Source organism: Chiloscyllium punctatum, chromosome 8 (genome assembly GCF_047496795.1).
Source record: "Chiloscyllium punctatum isolate Juve2018m chromosome 8, sChiPun1.3, whole genome shotgun sequence".
In the NCBI taxonomy this organism is placed as follows: Eukaryota; Metazoa; Chordata; class Chondrichthyes; order Orectolobiformes; family Hemiscylliidae; genus Chiloscyllium; species Chiloscyllium punctatum.
The window spans coordinates 127,906,680-127,928,479 of NC_092746.1; the positions used below are offsets into that span (position 1 = coordinate 127,906,680).

At 43.9% G+C, this 21,800-nt stretch overlaps 1 protein-coding gene across 2 annotated transcripts in view; it reads left to right on the forward strand.

Moving 5' to 3' along the window:
* LOC140480893 (diacylglycerol O-acyltransferase 1-like) overlaps nucleotides 1–21,800 on the forward strand; it is a 129,660-nt gene that overhangs the window by 29,369 nt on the left and 78,491 nt on the right. For both annotated transcript variants that reach the window (XM_072576457.1, XM_072576458.1), the window contains exon 2: nucleotides 9,542–9,629. In XM_072576457.1, the coding sequence (XP_072432558.1) occupies nucleotides 9,542–9,629 (88 nt within the window). The remainder of the gene's footprint in view (nucleotides 1–9,541; nucleotides 9,630–21,800) is intronic.

A 21,800-nucleotide genomic window follows, 5' to 3' on the forward strand; every position in this document is an offset into this window, starting at 1 on the left:
GATAAGTCCAAGGTACATTTGTTTCTTGTTCTGGCTATTCTTTGTTATGAGAGGAATTAAACATAACTGAAGCATTGAAAACCCGAATGATCTGCAGATGTTGGAAATCTGAAACACAAACTGAGTTGGTGGAAAATCTCTCCATGTTCTGAAGAAAGGTCACTGGACCCAAAACATGAACTCTGCTTTCTCTTCTCAAATGCTGCCATACCTGCTGAGATTTTCCAGTAATTTCTGCTTTTGTTTTAACTGAAGCAGAACCTACGTATTTATGCAGGGCATTGGTGAGACTATTTCTCGAATGCTGCCAGTAATTTTGGTCTCCCTACAGTGAAAGCTCTAAATGTGTTGATGTCAGTTCAGAGGAGGCTAACCAGATTGAAACCTGGGAAAAGTATCATTTTATGATGATATTTTGGGCAGGCTGGGCTGGTTTCCACTCTAGTAGAGTGAAGGGTGATTTAGTGAAAGTTTATAAGATCCTGAATGGTCTTGGCAAAGTAGATGTGGGAAAGATAGTTCTTCTTGTGGGTCAGTGTGGAACTATGGGTGCTGCTTTTAAAAGGAGGGGTCTCCCTTTTAGGGCAGTGATTTCAGATTTATTTTTCTTTGGTTCTGTAACTTTGGAACTCTGTAATAGAAGGCAGTGTCATCCTCCCCATTTACTCCTAATTTACGAAGTTGTCTTGAATCACACTTGGTCAAGTAAAGCCTTGAAGTTAAGGACAGTGGCCTTCAATTGCCCTCCAGTCCTTCTGTCCATGTTTGGAACAAGGTTATAATGAAGTTAAGAGCAGAGTGCACTTGACAGAATGCAAACTGAGCATCAGTGAGCAGATTATTGTTAAGTGCCACTTGATAACACTGTGGATGACATCTTCCATCACTCGATTGTTGAGAGTACACTGGATTCCTGCATTTTGTTGACTGAACATAAGTGGGCCATTTTCCACATTTGCCAAGTAGATGCCAGTGTTGTGACTGTATTGGGGCAACTTAGCTGTAGCATGCTCAGAGCAGAAGTCTTCAGTCTTATTGCTGGAATGTTGTCAGGATCCATGGTATTTGCAGTATTCAGTGGCTTCAGCCATTTGTTGGTATCACATGGAGTGATTACAATGGGCTGAAGACTGGCAGCTGTAATGCTGGGGAGCTCTGGAGAGGGATCATCCACTTGGCACTTCTGACTGAAGATTGTTGTAAATGCTCCACCTTATCACATTGTAACAGTGTAGGAGGAGGCCATTCAGCCTATCATGCATGCATAGCTCTCTGAGCATTTTAACTTTGTCAATCTCCTGCATCTTTCTCTTTAATCCTGCACATTGCTTCTACTTAAATAAGTAGCTTCATCTTCACCATGGATATCCAATCTACACCTCCATCTGCCATGACCAGGGCCTCCAAGCCCTCAGTTTTTTCCTCTCCAGACGTCCCCAACAGTACCCTTCCACCAACACACTCATTCGTTTGGCCGAACTGGTCCTCACCCTTAACAATTCCTCCGCCTCCGCCGTATCTGCTCCCAGGAGGACCAGTTCCACCACAGAACACACCAGATGGCCTCCTTCTTTAGAGACCGCATTTCCCTTCCCATGTGGTTAAAGATGCCCTCCAATGCATCTCGTCTACATCCTGCACCTCCGCCCTCAGACCCCACCCCTCCAACTGTAACAAGGACAGAATGCCCCTGGTGCTCACCTTCCACCCTACCAACCTTCGCATAAACCAAATCATCCGCCGACATTTCCGCCACCTCTAAACAGACCCCACCACCAGGGACATATTTCCCTCACCACCAGGGACATATTTCCCTCCCCACCCCTTTTCGCCTTCCGCAAAGACCGTTGCCTCCGTGACTACCTGGTCAGGTCCACACCCCCCTACAATCCACCCTCCAATCCTGGCACTTTCCCCAGCCATCGCAGGAACTGCAAAACCTGCGCCCACACCTCCTCCCTCACCTCTATCCAAGGCCCTAAAGGAGCCTTCCACATCCATCAAAGTTTTACTTGCACATCCACTAATATCATTTATTGTATCCATTGCTCCTGATGCGGTCTCCTCTACACTGGGGAGACTGGGCACCTCCTAGCAGAGCGCTTTAGGGAACATCTCCGGGACACCCGCACCAATCAACCAAACCGGCCCGTGGCCCAACATTTCAACTCCCCCCTCCCACTCTGCTGAGGACATGGAGGTCCTGGGCCTCCTTCACCGCCACTCCCTCACCACCAGACGCCTGGAGGAAGAACGCCTCATCTTCCGCCTCGGAACACTTCAACCCCAGGGCATCAATGTGGACTTCAACAGTTTCCTCATTTCCCCTTCCCCCACCTCACCCTAATTCTAAACTTCCAGCTCAGCACTGTCCCCATGACTTGTCCGACCTGCCTATCTCCTTTTCCACCTATCCACTCCATCCTCTCCTCCCTGGTAAAAACAATGACTGCAGATGCTGGAAACCAAATTCTGGATGAGTGGTGCTGGAAGAGCACAGCAGTTCAGGCAGCATCCAAGTAGCTTCGAAATTGACGTTTCGGGCAAAAGCCCTTCATCAGGAATAAAGGCAGTGAGCCTGAAGCGTGGAGAGATAAGCTAGAGGAGGGTGGGGGTGGGGAGAGAGTAGCATAGAGTACAATGGGTGAGTGGGACCTATCACCTTCATCCCCTCTCCCACTCACCCATTGTACTCTGTGCTACTTTCTCCCCACCCCCACCCTCCTCTAGCTTATCTCTCCACGCTTCAGGCTCACTGCCTTTATTCCTGATGAAGGGCTTTTGCCTGAAACTTCGATTTCGAAGCTACTTGGATGCTGTCTGAACTGCTGTGCTCTTCCAGCACCACTAATCCAGAATCTGGTTTCCAGCATCTGCAGTCATTGTTTTTACCTCAATTGAGCCAGTGTCGACCACACTTTCAAGCAAAGTGTTCAAGATCCAAACTGGTTGTTATCTGAAGAGGTTTTTCGTTGTTCTGCATTTACTGTATTTGCAAAACAGTTTAATACTGTGCATTCTGTGTTTTTTAATGGTTTACAATGGTCTGTTTCTCCCTATCCCCTCTATCAAACCTCTCCTGATTTTAGAAACTTCCATTCAATCTCCTCATGGTCTTCTGTCCAACGAAAACATCCCAACTCCGATCATTGCTCATTACCTTCTCCTATACACTGCCTGTTACATCATAGCTGAAAATGTGTTGCTGGAAAAGCGCAGCAGGTCAGGCAGCATCCAAGGAACAGGAGAATCGACGTTTCTGGCATCAGCCCTTCTTCAGGCAGCATTCCTGAAGAAGGGCTGATGCCCGAAACGTCGATTCTCCTGCTCCTTGGATGCTGCCTGACCTGCTGCACTTTTCCTATCTCCCATGAGTCACTTAAATGTCCCTAATGTATCTGGCTCTACTACTACAGCTGGCAGCACCCACCACTCTGTATAAAGAACCTGCCTCTGAAATCTCCCCAAAACCTTCCTCCAGTCACCTGAAAATTATGCCATCTTGTGATAACCATTTCCGCATGAGAAAAAGTCTCTGGCTATCCACTCTATATCTATACCCCTCAATATCTTGTACACCTCTATCAAGTCATCTTGCATCCTCCTTTGCTCCAATGAGAAAAACCCTAGCGCTCTCAACCTTTCTTCATAAGACATGCCCAACTTTGCGGCTCTTAAACTCAATCCCCCTGCTCATGAAAGTCAACAAACCATACGCCGCCTTAACAACCCAATCAATTTGGGTGTCAACTTTGAGGGGTCTATTAACTTACGATTCTCTATTGTAGTGCCTTTGTGCTCCCAGAATTTTCTGCAGCCTGGTATTATTTTGATATTCATTCCCAGACCACTGTTGGGTTATTTAAAACCGACGTTTCGGGCAAAAGCCCTTCAGCACCACTAATCCAGAATCTGGTTTCCAGCATCTGCAGTCATTGTTTTTGCCTTATTTAAAACCCTGTCCAACAGTACTAGCAAAACATATCACAGAGACTCAGTGTACTGATTTTAGCTTCAACTCTACCTTCCTGCATATTCCTGATAATCTTTCATTCCCTTGGTAATAAAAAAAAATCTACATACCTCTACCTTAATATTTAAACATTCAGCATCCATACTTTTTTGTGGAAGGGAATTCCAAGGCCACGCAATCCTGTACAAATGTATATTGCTCTTCCTTCAGTGCTTCTGGGACCAAATCCTGAAAATTCCACCCTAACAGCATTGTGGATCTGCTTACAGCACATGGTGTGAAGGTGCTGGTGTTGGACTGGGTTGGATAAAGTTAAAAATCACACAACACCAGGTTATGATCCAACAAATTTATTTGGAAATACAAGCTTTCAGAGCGCTGCTCCTTCATCAAATAGCTAGTACCATACACTTTGATCTTTTACTATAAACTCTGAATGATTGGAGCGACTGGGCTCGTATACACTTGAGTTTAGAAGGCTGAGAGGGGATCTGATTGAGGTGTATAAGATTATTAAAGGATTGGACACTCTGGAGGCAGGAAGCCTGTTTCTGCTGATGGGTGAGTCCCGGACCAGAGGACACAGTTTAAAAATAAGGGGTAGGCCATTTAGAACAGAGTTGAGGAGAAACTTCTTCACCCAGAGAGTGGTGGGTGTATGGAATGCTCTGCCCCAGAAGGCAGTGGAGGCCAAGTCTCTGGATACTTTCAAGAAAGAGATGGATAGAGCTCTTAAAGATAGTGGAATCAAGGGTTATGGGGATAAGGCAGGAACAGGATACTGATTGTGGATGATCAGCCATGATCATAATGAATGCTGGCTCGAAGGGCTGAATGGCCTACCCCTGCACCTCTATTGTGTCCTTTGATCCTGCCCCACTAGCTACCTGACAAAGGAGCAGTGCTCTGAAAACTTGTAATTCCAAGTAAACCTGTTGGACTATTGCCTGGTGTTGTGTACATTTTCATTTGTGGCAGATGGAGCAATTCATGAAGGCAGCTCCCCAACACCTTCTCAAGAGTCACCAAGTATTGGACAATAAATGCTGGCCCAGCTGGGGATGCTCCAGTCCTCCAGGTGAAGAGCAAATACTTTCATGTGGAAATCGCTACTTCAGTGGTCCTGCTTGTTAATTTTCTCCCTAATTCCTTAAATTCTAATTGTCTGATCACGTGCCCTGCCTGCCTATTGATACTGATTTGAACCATGTCCTACCCCCAGAACGATGTCCTGCAGCCATTCTGCCACATTCCTAACCAGGTATTAACACCAGAGAGAGAGCACTAATGGAGGTTTTAATTAGGGGAAAAGCACAAAATGCCTGTCAATTCCCCTAATGAAGACCTCCCCTATTCATGCCGCATTTCCACTCCTCTTCCTGCCCTCCTGTACAGCTGGGCCTACCATGATGCTACACACACGGCTCTTGCTACACTCCTGCAGGGACCCATTGCTCTCACTGCCGGAATGGAAAACTTATCAGTGTGTGTGATCCCTGAGGATTCATGCACTACCTGCCTGTTTCTCTGGCTACCCAACGGTCATTTGTTCTGTATATCTCACTTGCCCCTAAAATGTGATCTGTCAATCTCTCTAAGCATGCTGTCCATCGAGCACTCAGTCTCACAGATGGGCCTCAGTGGGCCACCAGGAGAAAGTGAGGACTGCAGATGCTGGAGAGTCATAGTCAAAAAGTGTAGTGCTGGCGAAGCACTTCAAGGTGGGCATCCTTAGTACACTTTTCGACTCTGGCTCTCCAGCATCTGCATTCCTCACTCTCCTAGTCGCTGTAACGTTACTGTGAAGCCACTTCCAAGGATGCCCACCTTGATGAAGTTCTCTTCTTCCCTCCACCAGGATCGCAGTGAGTAATCTCCCACTGCATCCCTCAGGCCGTCATCTCCGCCCTGAAGCTCTTCAACCACTTCCTGAAGACTTCCCATTGCCTTTCCACCTACCTTCCCCTCACCCCTACCCCTCTATTTATCTCTCAGCAGCCCCCTTCCCCCTCCACATTCCTGATGAAGGGCTTGTGCCCAAAACATAGTCTCTCCTGCTCCTCGAATACTGTCTGACCTGCTGTGCTTTTCCAACGCCACACTTTTCAACTTATTGGCTACCAGCCCTGCTCAAGTTCTGAGCCCAGAGCTCAAACCTGTGCAGCTGGTGTATGTGGGCTCTGAGTAACAGCTTCCTGCATGGCTCAGGATGAGAATTCCCATGGATTGAGCTGTCCTTCGGTGCCTTAGCATTTAAATCACTTTTTAAAATGTTAATAACTTTTGATTTGTTTTTAAGTTACTTTAACCTTACTGTGGTTTCCCACACCAGTCGAGGTCGCCACGCAGGTCCTGCCTCATCAACCTTGCCCCTCATCCGAGGTACGGTGACCCTCCAGCTGCTCTGAGAGCGAGCAGCTCTGGGACTGTGACAACTTTGCCTTGTATGACTGTTTAAACACAATGTGTAGGGTTAAGGAGCATGACACTGTTGTTATACTCTACGGGATGACTTAGAAGCAGAAATTTAGCTGTTACCTTATTAAATGGTGAAGCAGGCTGGAGGCGTCGAACAGTCTGCTCCTATTATGATGCTAAACCTTATTAGTGCCAAGATCTGTTAGCCAGTTTTTCTCAAAATGACCGAAACTCTCTTAGAATCAATCAAGCATATTTGTTTGGACTTTTGAGTATTAATCTTCCTGGTGTTCTCAAACTGCTGGTGACTCAGCGTTGAAATATCACTGCTGCTTATGGAGTGCTGTTCTGCAGGTTTTTTATGCTGGTTCACAGGCGATGATGTGATTGGTGAGCTGTAACCTTACTCTCCAGGATTGGAAACATAGTCACTGTTGACAGATTGTCAGCAAGTTACCAGCAGTCGACTGTTAGTCCTTAATAACTCCTTCTGAGTAGCAAGAAATTGATTTATACTTCCATATTTTATCTTAAGTTGAGTGAAACTAGATAGGGCGCATTTATTACATTAAGGTTGTGAAAGGTTAACACCGTAGCATGTGATTTGAGTTCATTGTGAGCTTGTTTTGTTTTTAATGATGTGAAGATGCCGATATTGGACTGGGGTGGACAAAGTCCGAGATCTCACAATAACAGGTTATAGTCCAGCAATTTTACTTGGAAGCGCTAGCTTTCTGAGCACTGCCTGTTTGTCAGATCACCTGAAGGGTGGTATGTTACAAATGAAGAAAGTGAAGGCTGCAGATGCTGGAGGTCAGAGTCGAGAATGTGGCGCTGGAAAAGCACAGCAGGTCAGGCAGCATCCAAGGAGCAGGAATCTTTGATGAAGGGCTTATGCCCGAAACGTTGATTTTCCTGCTCCACTGATGCCTGACCTGCTGTGCTTTTCCAGCACCACACTTTTGACTCTGGAATGTTACGTAACATACCAGTCGGGAATTTGAAAATCTAGGGGGCTTCATGGTTCTTGCTTCAAACTCTGTGCTTGTCACATCATTGCAGCTGGTTTCACAACATAGCTTTGTGGGATTTGAACTCAAAACCATTGCTAAGAGGATGTGGGATTAAGAAATAGAAGCCAAATTTTAGAGATAAAAGTTATGGGATATGATTGATAAATCACTGTGGGTCGGGACAATGGAAGTGTATAATTTAGTGGGATAAGGAGAAATCAACAAATGAGATTGGACAGAAAAGCTGTAAATTATGACAGTCGTTGTTTTTATTCATTCTTGGGATCTGGGTGTCACCGGCTAGCCCAGCATTTATTGCCCGCCCCTAGTTACCCTGAAGTTGGTGAGCAGTTTTCTTGAATCACTGCGGTCCACCTGCTGTAGGTAGATTCAATGCTGTCAGAGAAGGAATTCTAGGATTTTGACCCAGTGACACTGAAGCAACAATGATATGTTTCCATGTCTGAAGTGAAATCTGCAGAATAACAGATGTGTGAGCATCTGCAAAATCTTAAAACGTTCAGTTTCAGTTATTGAAGCATTAAAGGGGTGGGGATTAGATTGAAGATACAGTGCAAATTTAACCTATTGACACCAGGAATAAAGAAGTAAATTGAGATTTATAGAGACTAGGTTGTATTTCCTCAAGTCTCGATGTTAACAAAATATTCAAATTGAGTTGGAATGGTTAAGAGATTTGATGAGGTAAATAGAGGAGGGGATTGTTTTCACTAGTGGCAATATCCAGGGGAAGTTGGCTAACATCTTGCATTGGAGAAAGTGAGGAGTGCAGATGCTGGAGATCCGAGCTGAAAATGTGTTGCTGGAAAAGCGCAGCAGGTCAGGCAGCATCCACGGAGCAGGAGAATCGACGTTTCGGGCACGAGCCCTTCTTCAGGAATGAGGAGAGCCGCTCTCCTCATTCCTGAAGAAGGGCTCATGCCCGAAACGTCGATTCTCCTGCTCCTTGGATGCTGCCTGACCTGCTGCGCTTTTCCAGCAACACATTTTCAGCTAACATCTTGCATTTGCAACTAGACTATTCTTATGGCTTTATAATTTACTAAAACTCCTCGAGACGTGGCTGCTGTCGGGTTCAACTTGATCCACTTTCCAGCTCCCACAAGCAGTCATCGTTGGTTCGTAAATAGTTTGTGAAGCTCCTGCGATTTACAATTGGTACCTTTCAGCTGATAACTCTGATGTGATTAATTTCACCGATCATGTACAAGTAGTTTAGAAATCTAAGAATTTCATTGGTTGTCATTATGTTGTGGAAGAAATACTTCTGCGTTTTATAAGTAATGAACTGTACAAGTCTATGCTGATTTCACTGATCTTTGATTTTCTTTCATCATTGTTCATTGTGCGTCATTGTGTGCTGAAACAGCAGAGCTATGGTGTGCTGCGATGCAGATTGCTGGGATGCTGAGGTGTGGGACCTACACTGTTGATGCATTCAACATCACTGCCATCAGCACCACCGCAGTCTCTATCCCTCTACCTCATTCCCTTCACCTCTTTTTACACCCCAACTGGAATCGAATACTAGTTTGGAACCAGTGAAGGTCAAAGATTTGAGAATCCTTTTCCCAGGATATATTAGACTGCACTGCAGCTTACTGCATCGTGAGATTATCACTACTTTTAATTCCTCTTTTAATTACAAGAGTATAGCAGTTTGTAGATTGCTATTGGATCAGTAATCCAAAAGCCTCGGCTAATAATCTAGAGAGAGACTTAAATCCTTCAGTTAAAAATTTGATTTTGGTTTATAGCTGATATCAGTAAGAATGAAAATAAAGCTGTTGTAACAATCCACTTAATTCACTCATATTCTTTTGGGAAGGGACTTGTCTTCTTTACCCAGTCTGGCTTATGCATGACTCCTGGCTCTATTGTGACTCCACTTAATTGTCATCTGAAATAGCCCAGCAAATTGTCAGAACAATGAATAGGAAGGAATCAGCTCCTGGTTCAAGACTGTGCTACACCCCCAACCTTTTCAGGACAGCTAAGGAAGGATGATAAATGCCTGCTTTGCACATCCTAAATGCGAGACTTGTGAAAGAATATAAACGAGGCACTATTTGTAATGTGGGAATTGCTTTCTGATTATCCTTCCATCTTTTTCTAGTTGTCATAAACTACAGGAGTCCTTGTTCAGTTCAGCGAGTGGATACAGCAATTACAGAGGGATTCTGAACTGGTGTGTGGTCATGCTGGTGAGTTCAAATAGACCTGAATTCAAGTTTATATTTAAATGCATCCAATGAAAAGGAACAGGAGAAACGTGAGAACATGGTCAACAAGCCATTTTGAAGCTGGGCTTGCACGTTAGTTTTTAAACTTTTGAAACCATGTCCCAGGCTGAAGGAATCTGTTCTTTCAAGTTCAAAGAATTCATTATCAACATATTATTGTGTCAACAATGCCACACCACAAGACCTGCTTAGGATGTGGGAGTAATAACATGAAAACACCATGATCTTTGTGATATGAGGGAAAATAGTGCTGAGGGAGCTGATCAGCTATGATCTATGGACATAGCAGAGCAATCCTACTCCTAATCCAACTTTCTATGTGCCTGATAGACACTCACTAAGATTTTGATATCCCAGAGGACTGTACGCACATTGTTTTTTTTGTCCTTATTTAACTCAATGGGTACTATTTTTATTACTATTTTGTGTTCTGTTGTAGTGATTGCTAAGCATTGACGTGCAAACTAAGCCAAGTTCCCTTTATGCTGCACAGCTGTGCCATGCTGCGAGCTCGCTGATACATTCACTTCTAGTTTCTCCAACTGCAGGTGTGGGTGGACCTCAGGGCACTGTAAAATTAGTGGTCTTGGGCTGGGGAAGAAAGTGACTGAATAAACTACAGGGGATGTAAAAACGAAGCATCATACTCTTCGGTAAAGCAGGATTCAGGGTTACTAAGAACATGGTGCTGGAAGGGCAATACCATAAGCTGTGACTGAATGCTTATGGGTGACTTGAATTTTCCCAATATCGACTGGAACCTCCTTAGTGCAGATGGTTTGGGCGGAGTCGTTTTTGTCAGGTGTGTTCAGGAGGGTTTCCTTACTCAGTCTGTAGACAAGCCAACAAGGGGAGACGCCATTTTGGATTTGGTGCTCAACAATGAGCCAGGACGGATATTAGCTCTCGCGGTGGGGGATCACATTGGTGACAGTGACCACAACTGCCTCACATTTACCACAGCCTTGGAGAGGGAAAGGGGCAGTTACCAAGGGAAAATATTTAATTGGGGAAAAGGAAATTATGACACTATATCAGACATGAGTTGGGAAGTACAGATTGGGAGCAATTGTTCCACAGAGAGAGCACAACAGATATGTGGAGGCTGTTTAAGGAGCAGTTGTTGGGAGTGATGCACAAATTTGTTCCTCTGAGACAGGCAAGAAGTGGTAAGATTACAGATAATGAGAACAGAGGAACCTCTCTTCAAACGGTAGAAGGCAGCTTAGGTAAGGATCTAGCACAACTTTTAGAGGATTGCAGGCTTGCCAGAAAGGAACTCAGAAATGGACTGAGAGCCAGGAGGGGGCACTAGAAAGGCTTGGCAGGAAGGATTAGGGAGAACCCAAAGGCATTTAACTCATACATGAGGGATAAGAGAATGATCAGGGAGAAGGTAGGACTAGTCAGGGATAGCGTAAGGAACTTGTGCGTGGAGTCTGAGCAGCTAGGGGAAACCCTAAATGAGTTTTTTGCTTTGGTTTTTACCAAGGAAAGGGACCTTGTTGTGAATGAGAACTTTGAGGAGCTGGGATACAGGCTTAAACAGATCAAGATTGATGAAGTTGATGTGCTGGAAATTTTGGCAAGCATTAAGATTGATAAGTCCCCAGGGGCCAGACCAGATTTATCCCAGGCTGCTCCAGGAAGCGAGAAAGGAGGTTGTTAAGCTGCTGGCGAAGATCTTTGCTCCCTCATTCTCCTGCGGGAGTTGTACCAGAGACTTGAGGGAGGCAAATGTTGTTCCTCTTTTCAAGAAGGGTAATAGGGAAATCCCTGGCAATTACAGATGAGGAGGTTGGAGGGGTAGGTTAGTAAATTTGCCGATGGCACAAAGGTTGGAGGTGCCATTGATAGTATCGAGGGCTACTGCAGGCTGCAGTGTGACATAGACAGGATGCAGAGCTGGGCTGAGAAATGGCAGGTGGAGTTCAACCTGGATAAATGTGAAGTGAAGCATTTTAGAAGGTTGAAGTTGAATGCTGAATACAAGGTTAAGGACAGGATTCTTGGCAGTGTGGAGGAACAGCAGGATCTTGGTGTTCAAGTGCATAGATCCCTCAAAGTTGCCGCACAAGTGGTTGGGTTGTTAAGAAAGCATATGGTATTTTGGCTTTCATTAACGGGGGATCGAGTTTAAGAGCAGTGAGGTTTTGCTGCAGCTCTACAAGTCCCTGGTGAGACCACACTTGGAATATTGTGTCCGACTGTAGGAAAGATATGCAGGATTTGGAGAGGGTGCAAAGAAGGTTTACCAGGATGCTGCCTGGACTGGAGGACTTGCCTTATGAAGAAAGGTTGACTAAGCTCTGGCTTTTCTCAATGGAGAGAAGGAGGAAGAGAGGAGACTTGATTGAGGTGTACAAGTAATGAGAGGCATGGATAGAATCAATAGGATTGACTGACATGAGGGGTCATAGTTTTAAGATATTAGGAGGAAGGTATAGAGGAGATGTCAGAGGTGGTTCTTTACACAGTTGTGAACGCATGGAATGCGTTGCCAGTGCTGGTGGAAGCAGAGTCATTAGGGACACTTAAGCGACTGCTGGATGTGGACAGCAGTGAATTGAGGGGTGCATAGGTTAAGTTATTTTAGTTTGCATTAGGAATAATCTGCAGCACAACATCGTGGGCTGAAGGGCCTGTACTTTTCTATGTTCTGTGAGCGCATTTTATACCTGAGGATGAGTACACCTTGTTTTACAACTGGCTGAACCTCTGGAAGGTTTGGGGAAAAATTCCAGTGGGGATTACATTGCAGATGATATCCAGCACAACAAGAGGCCATTTAAACCAATGACTTCATTTGAGTCTCCTCCTTTCTTTATCTATTGTAACCATCTATTCCCTTCTCCTTGACATTGGTTAGGCCACTTTTGAAATACTCCATTCAATTCTGGTCTCCCTGCTATAGGAAGGATGTTCTGAAACGTGAATGGGTGCAGGAAAAATTTACAAGGATGCTGCCAGAGTGGGAGGGTTTGAGCTATCGGGAGAAGCTGAATAGGCTAGGGCTGTTTTCCCTGGAGCATCGGAGGTTGAGGGGTGACCTTAGAGACGTTTATAAAATGAAGGGCATTGAAAGGATGAATAGCCAAGGTCTTTTCCTCAGGGTAGGGGAGTCCAGACTAGAGGGCAGAGGTTTAAGGTGAGAGGGGGAAGATTTAAAAGGGACCTATGGGGCAATTTTTTTCACACAAAGGGTGGTGTGTGTGTGTGTGGGATAAACTGTCAGAGGAAGTGGAGGCTGGTACAATTACATTTCAAAGGTTGATGGGCCGATGAATAGGAAGGGTTTAGAGGGCTATGGGCCAATTGCTGACAAATGGGACTTGATTAATTTAGAATATCTGGTCGTCATGGAAAAGTTGGGCCAAAGGGTCTGTTTCCATGCTGTGCAGTTCAGACTCTGTGCGATATTCCAGCCTCTCTCTAGTCTCATCTATTCGTTTGATTCAATGTCTGTGATAGCAAGTTCCACATTCTCACCGAATTGGGTAAAGAGGTTTCTACTGAATTCCTTATGTATTTCAAAGATTTCCGAATCAATCTGACATGAATTTAATGTTTGTGGACTTTACCTGGTACTCATCTAACTTATTGCCTGATAAGCAAGCAACAATTTATTTTATTGAGAGACTCAAATGAAGGTCCAAGGCCCATGGGGCAGAATGTTGCCAAGAATAGAGAAAATAAAAACTTGCATTTTAAAAAGCATTTTTTCACATAATCAGGACAGTGTAGATTGTTCGGGGACTGATGATTTTTTGAGTTTTTGGGTATTGGCAGACAAATGTGACCACTTGCTACAGACAAGTAAAGAGAATGCCCTTTAATTTGTTATCTGCAATGTTGGTTCGAGGATGTTTATTGGCCAGTACACACAGCCGTGCTGCGTTCATCCAGTAATGACCATTAGGGAAGAAAATCTGCCATCCTTGCTTGATGTGGCATCAATGTGACTCAAGACCTGCAGCAATGTTGTTGGCTCTTAACTACCATCTAGAAAATTGTGGATGGGCATGAAGTACTGGCCGAGCCTATGAAGCCAGCATCCCATGAGCAAACAAAATAAAGACACCAGCTGACACCAAGTGAAGAGAATAACCAGGAGCTACTAAACTGAGAGCAGAAGGTGATGCTGAGCTGGAAACATCTACGATACACGAAGGAAAGAAAGCAGGTCTACTGGCAAATGAAAGTCAGGAGCCAACAAAAAAAAAGTGTGGCCGAAAGAACAGATGGTGTATCGAAAGAGCACAGGAACTCCAGCAACTTGCTGACAGGCATGATTACAAAAATTCATAGTAGCAGCAATATTACCAGCCTTCCTGTATGTCCGATACATGGGTAATATACATCAAGTACCTCCAATCCCTTGAGAAATATCCTAACCAATGTCTCTGCATTATCCGGCAAATGCACTGGGTCCTTTCTCAGGCCAACAAACCCATTATCCAGGCCCAGGTGATGGTCAATGGGTTGTGTTGAACTGGCCACGCTGCCTGATGCAAGACTTCCTAAGTGAGCTCTCCACTCTGAGCTTTGTCATGACAAGCAGGGTGTGGAAGAAACACTTTAAGATATCTTCATAAGCTCCTGAAACAACGTGATGTTCCTAACAACTGGTGGGAATCTCTAGCCTGAGAGCATCCAAGTTGAGAAAGAAGCATCAAAAAGGAGCCTCCTATTTCAGTTGTCTCTGACAGGCTTAAATGGAGATGAGGCCTAAACATTGGCTGCAGTGTGCTCAGACCTCTTACAACAGAGTGAAAGAGAGTCCTCCTTGAGACTAATGGACAGTCTGCGAAGAAGGCAGATTTAAACTTGAGACAGACTGGGAATGCAGCAGAAAGGAAGGATAACTTAGAACATCTTATGACTTCCAATATCTCTAATGATAAGAAAGTTAGCATTAAAGCACTTTACCTGAATGCTTGTAGCATTCATAACAAAGCAGACGAACCAATGGCACAGATCATCGTGAATGATTAAGATGTGGTAGGCATCACAGAGACGTGGTTACAGGGGAGTCAGAACTGGCAGTTAAACATCCAAAGGTTTTCAATTTATCGAAAAGACAGGGAGGTGGGCAGAGGGGGAGGGGTTGCCTTGTTAGTTAAGAACAAAATTAAATCTATGGCACTGAATGACATAGCGTCGGATGAGAACTTAATAAGTACTTTGTATCAGTCTTCACAGTAATATCCCAACAATTAAAGGGAGTCAGGGGGCTGAGTTGAGTATGGTTGCCATTACAAAAGAGAAAGTGCTAGAAAAGCTAAAAGGTCTTAAAATTGATAAATCTCCTGGCCCCGATGGGCTACATCCTAGAGTTCTGAGGGAGGTGGCTGAGGAAATAGCGGAGGCGTTGGTTGAGATCTTTCAAAAGTCACTGGAGTCCGGGAAAGTCCCGGATGATTGGAAGATCGCTGTTGTAAGCCCCTTGTTCAAGAAAGGATCAAGGCAAAAGATGGAAAATTATAGGCCAATTAGCCTAACCTCGGTTGTTGGTAAAATTCTAGAATCCATCATTAAGGATGAGGTTTCTAAATTCTTGGAAGAGCAGGGTCTGATTAGAACAAGTCAACTTGGATTTAGTAAGGGGAGGTCGTGCCTGACAAACCTGTTGGAATTCTTTGAAGAGGTGACAAGTAGGTTAGACCAGGGAAACCCAGTGGATGTGGTCTACCTAGACTTCCAAAAGGCCTTTTGATAAGGTGCCACACAGGAGGCTGCTGAGCAAGGTGAGGACCCATGGTGTTCGAGGTGAGCTACTGGTATGGATTGAGGATTGGCTGTCTGACAGAAGGCAGAGAGTTGGGATAAAAGGTTCTTTTTCGGAATGGCAGCCGGTGACAAGCGGTGTCCCGCAGGGTTCGGTGTTGGGGCCACAGCTGTTCACGTTATATATTAATGATCTGGATGAAGGGACTGGGGGCATTCTAGTGAAGTTTGCCAATGATACAAAGTTAGGTGGACAGGCAGGTACAACTGAGGAAGTGGGGAGGCTGCAGAAGGATCTAGACAGTTTGGGAGAGTGGTCCAGGAAATGGCTGATGGAATTCAATGTGAGCAAATGCGAGGTCTTGCACTTTGGGGAAAAAAAGAATACAAGTGTGGACTACTTTCTAAACGGTGAGAAAATTTGTAAAGCCAAAGTACAGAGGAATCTGGGAGTGCTAGTTGAGGATTCTCTAAAGGTAAACCTGTAGGTTGAGTCCGTGATTTAAGAAAGGGAATGCAATGTTGTCAATTATCTCAAGAGGGTTGGAATATAAAAGCACCGTTGTGCTACTGAGACTTTATAAAGCTCTGGTTAAGCCCCATTTGGAGTACTATGTCCATTGTTGGTCCCCACACCTCAGGAGGGACATACTGGCACTGGAGCGTGTCCAGCGGAGATTCACACGGATGATCCCTGGAATGGTAGGTCTAAAGTAATGAGGAACGGCTGAGGATCCTGGGATTGTATTCATTGGAGTTTAGAAGATTAAGGGGAGATCTAATAGAAACTTACAAGATAATACATGGCTTGGAGAGGGTGGATGCTAGGAAATTGTTTCTGTTAGGCGAGGAGACTAGCACCCATGGACACATCCTTAGAATTAGAGGGGGTCAATTCAGAACAGAAATGCGGAGACATTTCTTCAGCCAGAGAGTGGTGGCCCTGTGGAATTCATTGCCACAGAGTGCAGTGGAGGCTGGGACACTAAATGTCTTCAAGGCAGAGATTGATAAATTCTTGATGTCACAAGGAATTAAGGGCTACGGGGAGAATGCGGGTAAGTGGAGTTGAAATGCCCATCAGCCATGATTGAATGGCGGAGTGGACTCGATGGGCCGAATGGCCTTCCTTCTGCTCCTATGTCTTCTGGTCTAAGGCGGACTATGTAAATATGGGTTTCAGATACAGGTCATTGAAACACAGCCCAGAAACAGACTTCAAATCAATTCTCCATTTAAACCCAAATGCACCTACTGTAAGTATAGTTATGAAAGCAGTGAATGTATAAAATGCTGTATTCAGGGTTTTATTTCCTTCTGACAGTGATAAATTATCCCTGGGGGCATGGTTCTATTATGAGGCTGCACATGTGGATTGAAATGTGAGACAGAGGTGTGTGAGGTCAGGCATTACTGATGCCTATAATAACTGTTTCATTAACTAATTGAGTGAAATGGAGCATATAAACCAAGCTCACAATGGAGTTAATTCTGTTCTGGGATTATTGTTTTGTAAACCAGCAATTTTCTATGGTTTTTGAAATCGACACCACTTGTGAATGCTTTTAAAGTTCAATGGGATAAAGCTATGTGAAAAATTCAGTGAGCGGCCTTCTGTCTGAATCTGAAGATTGTGGCTTTAAAACATACTTTCGGACATGAGCGTGCAATTTAGACTCTCTCTTTCCAGTATTGAGTGGAGTCAGTGTCTCTGTCCTTGAGATACAACCTTAAACTGATGCTCCAGCTGCTTTTTGAGATTAATGTTGAAAGTGCTACAGGGTCTTGGATTGAATATCAGAGTGTACTCTCTGATTTCCGAGTCGATCTTCCCTCAGGTAGCACTTAGAGTAACTTAACAAGTCATGTTCTTTCGTTGAGCCTCTGAGAAACGGCTGCATACCAAATTGCTGCTACATTCACCCTCCAATGACCCTCAGTTTCCAGGTCATTCTTCAGGCGTAATACCGGCTGTGCTCTGTCTGTACCTAGCTGCATTTTGTCAGCACCCTCCTGAATTATGCCACTGTTAAATTGTCAGGCTATATTATCCAATATGTATATATGATGAGCAGAAAATGCCTTTAGTTAAATATAGGGAAAACAGAAGCCGTTGTTTACTACCGTCAAACATGCTCTCATTGAGTCACTGAGCAGACTAAATGACCCAAATCACTACCTTCTGATTCCAAATTTTACGGTGTTGTGTAAGAGCCCACGTGTATTTTAATTTGTTTTTGGGACTGTAACATGAAATGGAAGTCAGGTGACTGCCACAACTAGAGCACAGCAGTTTTGGAATTTGAAAATAGTTTTGTGTTGTTGAGCTGTGCTTTTTGGAAGTAGGGAAGAGGGCGAATTTCTCCCTCACTTTCTCACTCAAACCCGTCACAAAAACCGTGAGGAAAATTAAGTTTCCACCTTCTTATCAGGTCTTTGATCTTTGGAACTTCATTTACTCTATTTTTTCACCTGTAGGGCATGTAGTAAAGGATTTGTACTTCGTCTTTATCGTGATTGTTTTGTGGATTTTGAGGGGGCATTTAATGAAAATGGAGCACCCCAAATAACTAACTTGGATGATATAAAATTTACAGCTTTGTTAAAATTATGCAAATGTGCTATCTTCAAGGTTAAAAGCACCTAATCAAAGCTGTTACATAGAAACAGGAATAGGCAATTCACTGAGTTAATGGCTGAACTGTGACTTAATTGCAACTACCTGCCTTTGGCCCACATACCTTAAGACCTTTGCTGAACAAAAATGTATCTGTCTCTGATTTAATATTAACAACTGCCTCTTACAGAAGAAAGTTCCAAACCCCTCCCACCCTTTGTGTGTAGAAGTGTTTCCTAACATCACTCCTGAATGGTCCAGCCCTAATTTTCAGACTATACATGAAAGGACTGTTTTTTTTTAAATTTCCTTTTACTACTGCATCACCTCCAGAGTGGAAAGAGTTAATAAGGAGAACTTAAGACTCCTTATCTCGCACACAGTATTTCTTCATATATCAACAATTTCCCTGCCCCAATCAAAATCCCTTTCCCAGCTAAAGTGGGTGGGCTGCAGACACGCTCAGTAATTGTATCCAGCTCAGTGAACTGGGTTGATCTTCCATTTTTCCCCCATCCAATCACCCCGTGGGAAACTCTTATCGTTGATGGTGTCCCATAGTTACGTGGCTAAGATTGCCTCAGTTGCTCAGGGATTATGACCACAGGCCCATGTTCAAAATGCCAGAGCTTTCCTTGTTACACTGTAGGAATTTTAAAAGTTCTTCTGTATAACAGAAAGCGGGCTGATCTGGAGTTTGATGTGTTACCTTGGCAACAGTTTGGCTCATTGCGTATCTGACCTAAAGGGATGATTTTCTTCTGAGAAGGTTTGTAGGATTTGAAAGTATTTCTCTCCAATTAAAATCTGAGCATAAATGCACGATATCAGTGGTTTGAAATTACATCTCACAAGATGTGAATTCTGTTCATAAACACGTCTGCTGCTTTTAACTGGTGATTCATGCTTTGAGGATCAAACTTTTACATTGTGATTTGAATAGTTAGGCCAAATCTGGTTGAACATATTTTTAGACCTTCTCCCTCTGGCCTCCAACAACACTGCCCAGTTCAAATAGCCCTTTTGCAATTTTGCAATATTGGTCTCACTAATGAGGCGGGGAAATAAATATGCTTTGGTAATGGTGTACTGGATATTCTTCCCAAGTTGCTTGCAGTGTCTAGGAAGTCATTCTTCAAATTTTGGCACGTTCCGATCTTCTGGAGAGTTAGTGTCCTCAAAATGCAGCAGAGAGATATATTGCTGTGCGTTGGTGAGCCTAAACTAGTGCAAAGAAAGTACAGTCCAAAGTATCTTTACCTTTGTACTCTGCGTCAGAAGAGTGATGATTCAGCCAAAATTACTTTTATTTGGCAATAGGCTTGTACATTTCTGTAAGAGTTGAGTATGTGTCAGGTGCTGGAGGAAGTAGGCGAAATCTTTAATGAGTATTTCCCATCGTTATTCACCAAGGCTAAGGACTTGGGTGATGGTTAGATTAGGGACAGGTATGTTAATATTCTAGGGTGTGTCAATATTAATAAGGGAGAGGTGCTGGGTGTCTTGAGAGGCAGTTAGGTGAATGGGTCCCCAGGGAATGCTGGGATTTATCCCAGGATATTGAAGGAGGCAAGGAAGGAGGTTGTTGAAGTCTTGACAGAGATCTTTGTATCCTCTTTAGCCACAGGTGAGGTCTGGGAGGACTGGAGAATAGCCAATGTCATTCTTTTGTTTAAGAAAGACAACAGACATAATCTAGAAAATAACAGTGGTGAGCCTTACGTCAGTGGTAGAGAAATTATTGGAGAAGACTTGGGGACAGGGTTTACTTGCATTTGGAAAAGAATGCATTTATGAGGGATAGTCAGCATGACTTAATACAAGGGAGATGTTGTCTCGCAAATGTGTTTGAAGCTTATCAGGAAGTGACAAAGATGACTGAGGGCAGTGGATGTAGTCTACGTGGACTTTAATAAAGCATTTGACAAGATCCCTCATGGTAGGTTGGTCCAGAGGATTCAATCATGTGGAGTCCAAAGTGAGTTAATAAATTAGATACAAAGTTGACTTGGTCAGAGACAGTGGGTAGTTGTGGAGGGGTGTTTCTCTGATTGGAGGTCTCTAACCAGTGGTGTTCCACAAGCTTCAGTGCTCGGACCTCTGTTGGTAATATATAATGTCTCATTAAGCTTTGACATAAATTTGATGGAGTTGTGGGTAGTGAGGAAGATTGTCAAAGGATACAGCTGGATATAGATCAGGTGAAAGGTTGGGCAGACAAATGGCAGATGGAATTTAATCTGGTCAAGTGTGAGGTGATGCATTTTGGGAGACCAAATGCAAGAGGAAAGTATACAGTAAATGTTAGGACCCTTAGGAGCATTAATATACAGAGATCTTGAGGTGCAAGGCCATATCTCCTTCAAAGTGGCAACACAAGTGGGTAAGATGTTAAAGGTGGTGTAAGTCATGCTTGTCTTCATCAGTGGGGGCATTGAGGATAAAAGTTGCAGCTATATAAAGCTACATAGTTTGGCCATATTTGGAGTATTGTGTGCAACTCTGGTCCCCACACCATAGCAAGGATGTGGAGGCTTTGCAGAAGGTGCGAAAGAGGTTTACCGCGATGTTGCCTCGATTGGAGTGTATTAGCTATAAGGAGAGGTGGACAAACTTGGATTGCTTTTGCTCGAGTCTCGGAGGCTGGGGGAACAACCTGATACAAGTATTTAAAATCCTGAGTGGCATGGATAGGGAGGGTAGTGTGGGTCTTTTTCCCAGGGTAGACATGCCAAATGGTAGGGGACAGAGATTTAAGGTGAGAGGGGGAGAGTTTCAAGGAGATGCTGGTATACAGAAGTTGCCTGGAACACACTGCCAGGGGAGGTGATTGAAGCAGATATGGTAGCAACATTCAAGAGGCATTTGGACAGCCACACGAACAGGCAGGAAATAGAGGGATATGGTCCATACAGAGACAGATGGGATTAGTTTAGGATGGCATCTTGATCAGTGCAAATATCGTGGGCCAAAGGCCCTGTTTCTTTGCTGAACTGTTCTCTGTTCTGGGTGTGACCATGCTTGACGGTTTTTTTAAAAATGATCCAGTTGTTATCAAAGTTGATGCCTCTGATAAATGTCTGGCTAATTTCTTCCCACTTTTAAATGAAGGTTGGAGAACAGAAAATGCAAAGTTGTCCCTGGTTCAAGGATAGCTGGGTAAAAACTGCTGTATTAGCACTGTCAGGTAAATATAGTTTTTACTGTGTGCTCCTATGAAGTTTTATGGTGGAAAGGATTGCCTTTTATGGCTTTAGATTAAAGAGCAAAATATATTGTATTCTTAAATGTTCATATTTGCAGTAAGTCCAGCCTGACTTTTGGTGTCCTTTTAAGTTGTGACAGCTTACTTTGGGTGAGGCATTAAACTGAGGCCACCCCTCTCCCCTCAGGTTAAAGCCAGGGATCCCACAGCGCTTTGTGAATAAGGCCAGGGAGTTCTCTCTGGTTCTTTGACCAATTTGTAAACCTCCAACAGCATTTAAAACTGTCTAGTCTTAAATAAAGATATAAAATTCTGAAAAAATCTCCACCTGTATTGAGATAAATTAATATCGCACATTAATGATGTTTTGTCAGAACTGATAACTAATGTCACAGGTAAATAAACTTTTTTGTTTTTCTCTGCAGTGATGCAGTTAGAGCTGCTGTGTATTTCGAGCATTTTGTGTTCGCTGTATCTTCAATCACATTGAAATGGGGTGATGGTGCAAGTGCCCCCATTGGTGTGTACCTGGGACATGGCGTCCATACTCAGTCTGCCCATCGGCACACATACGGTGCAGTTG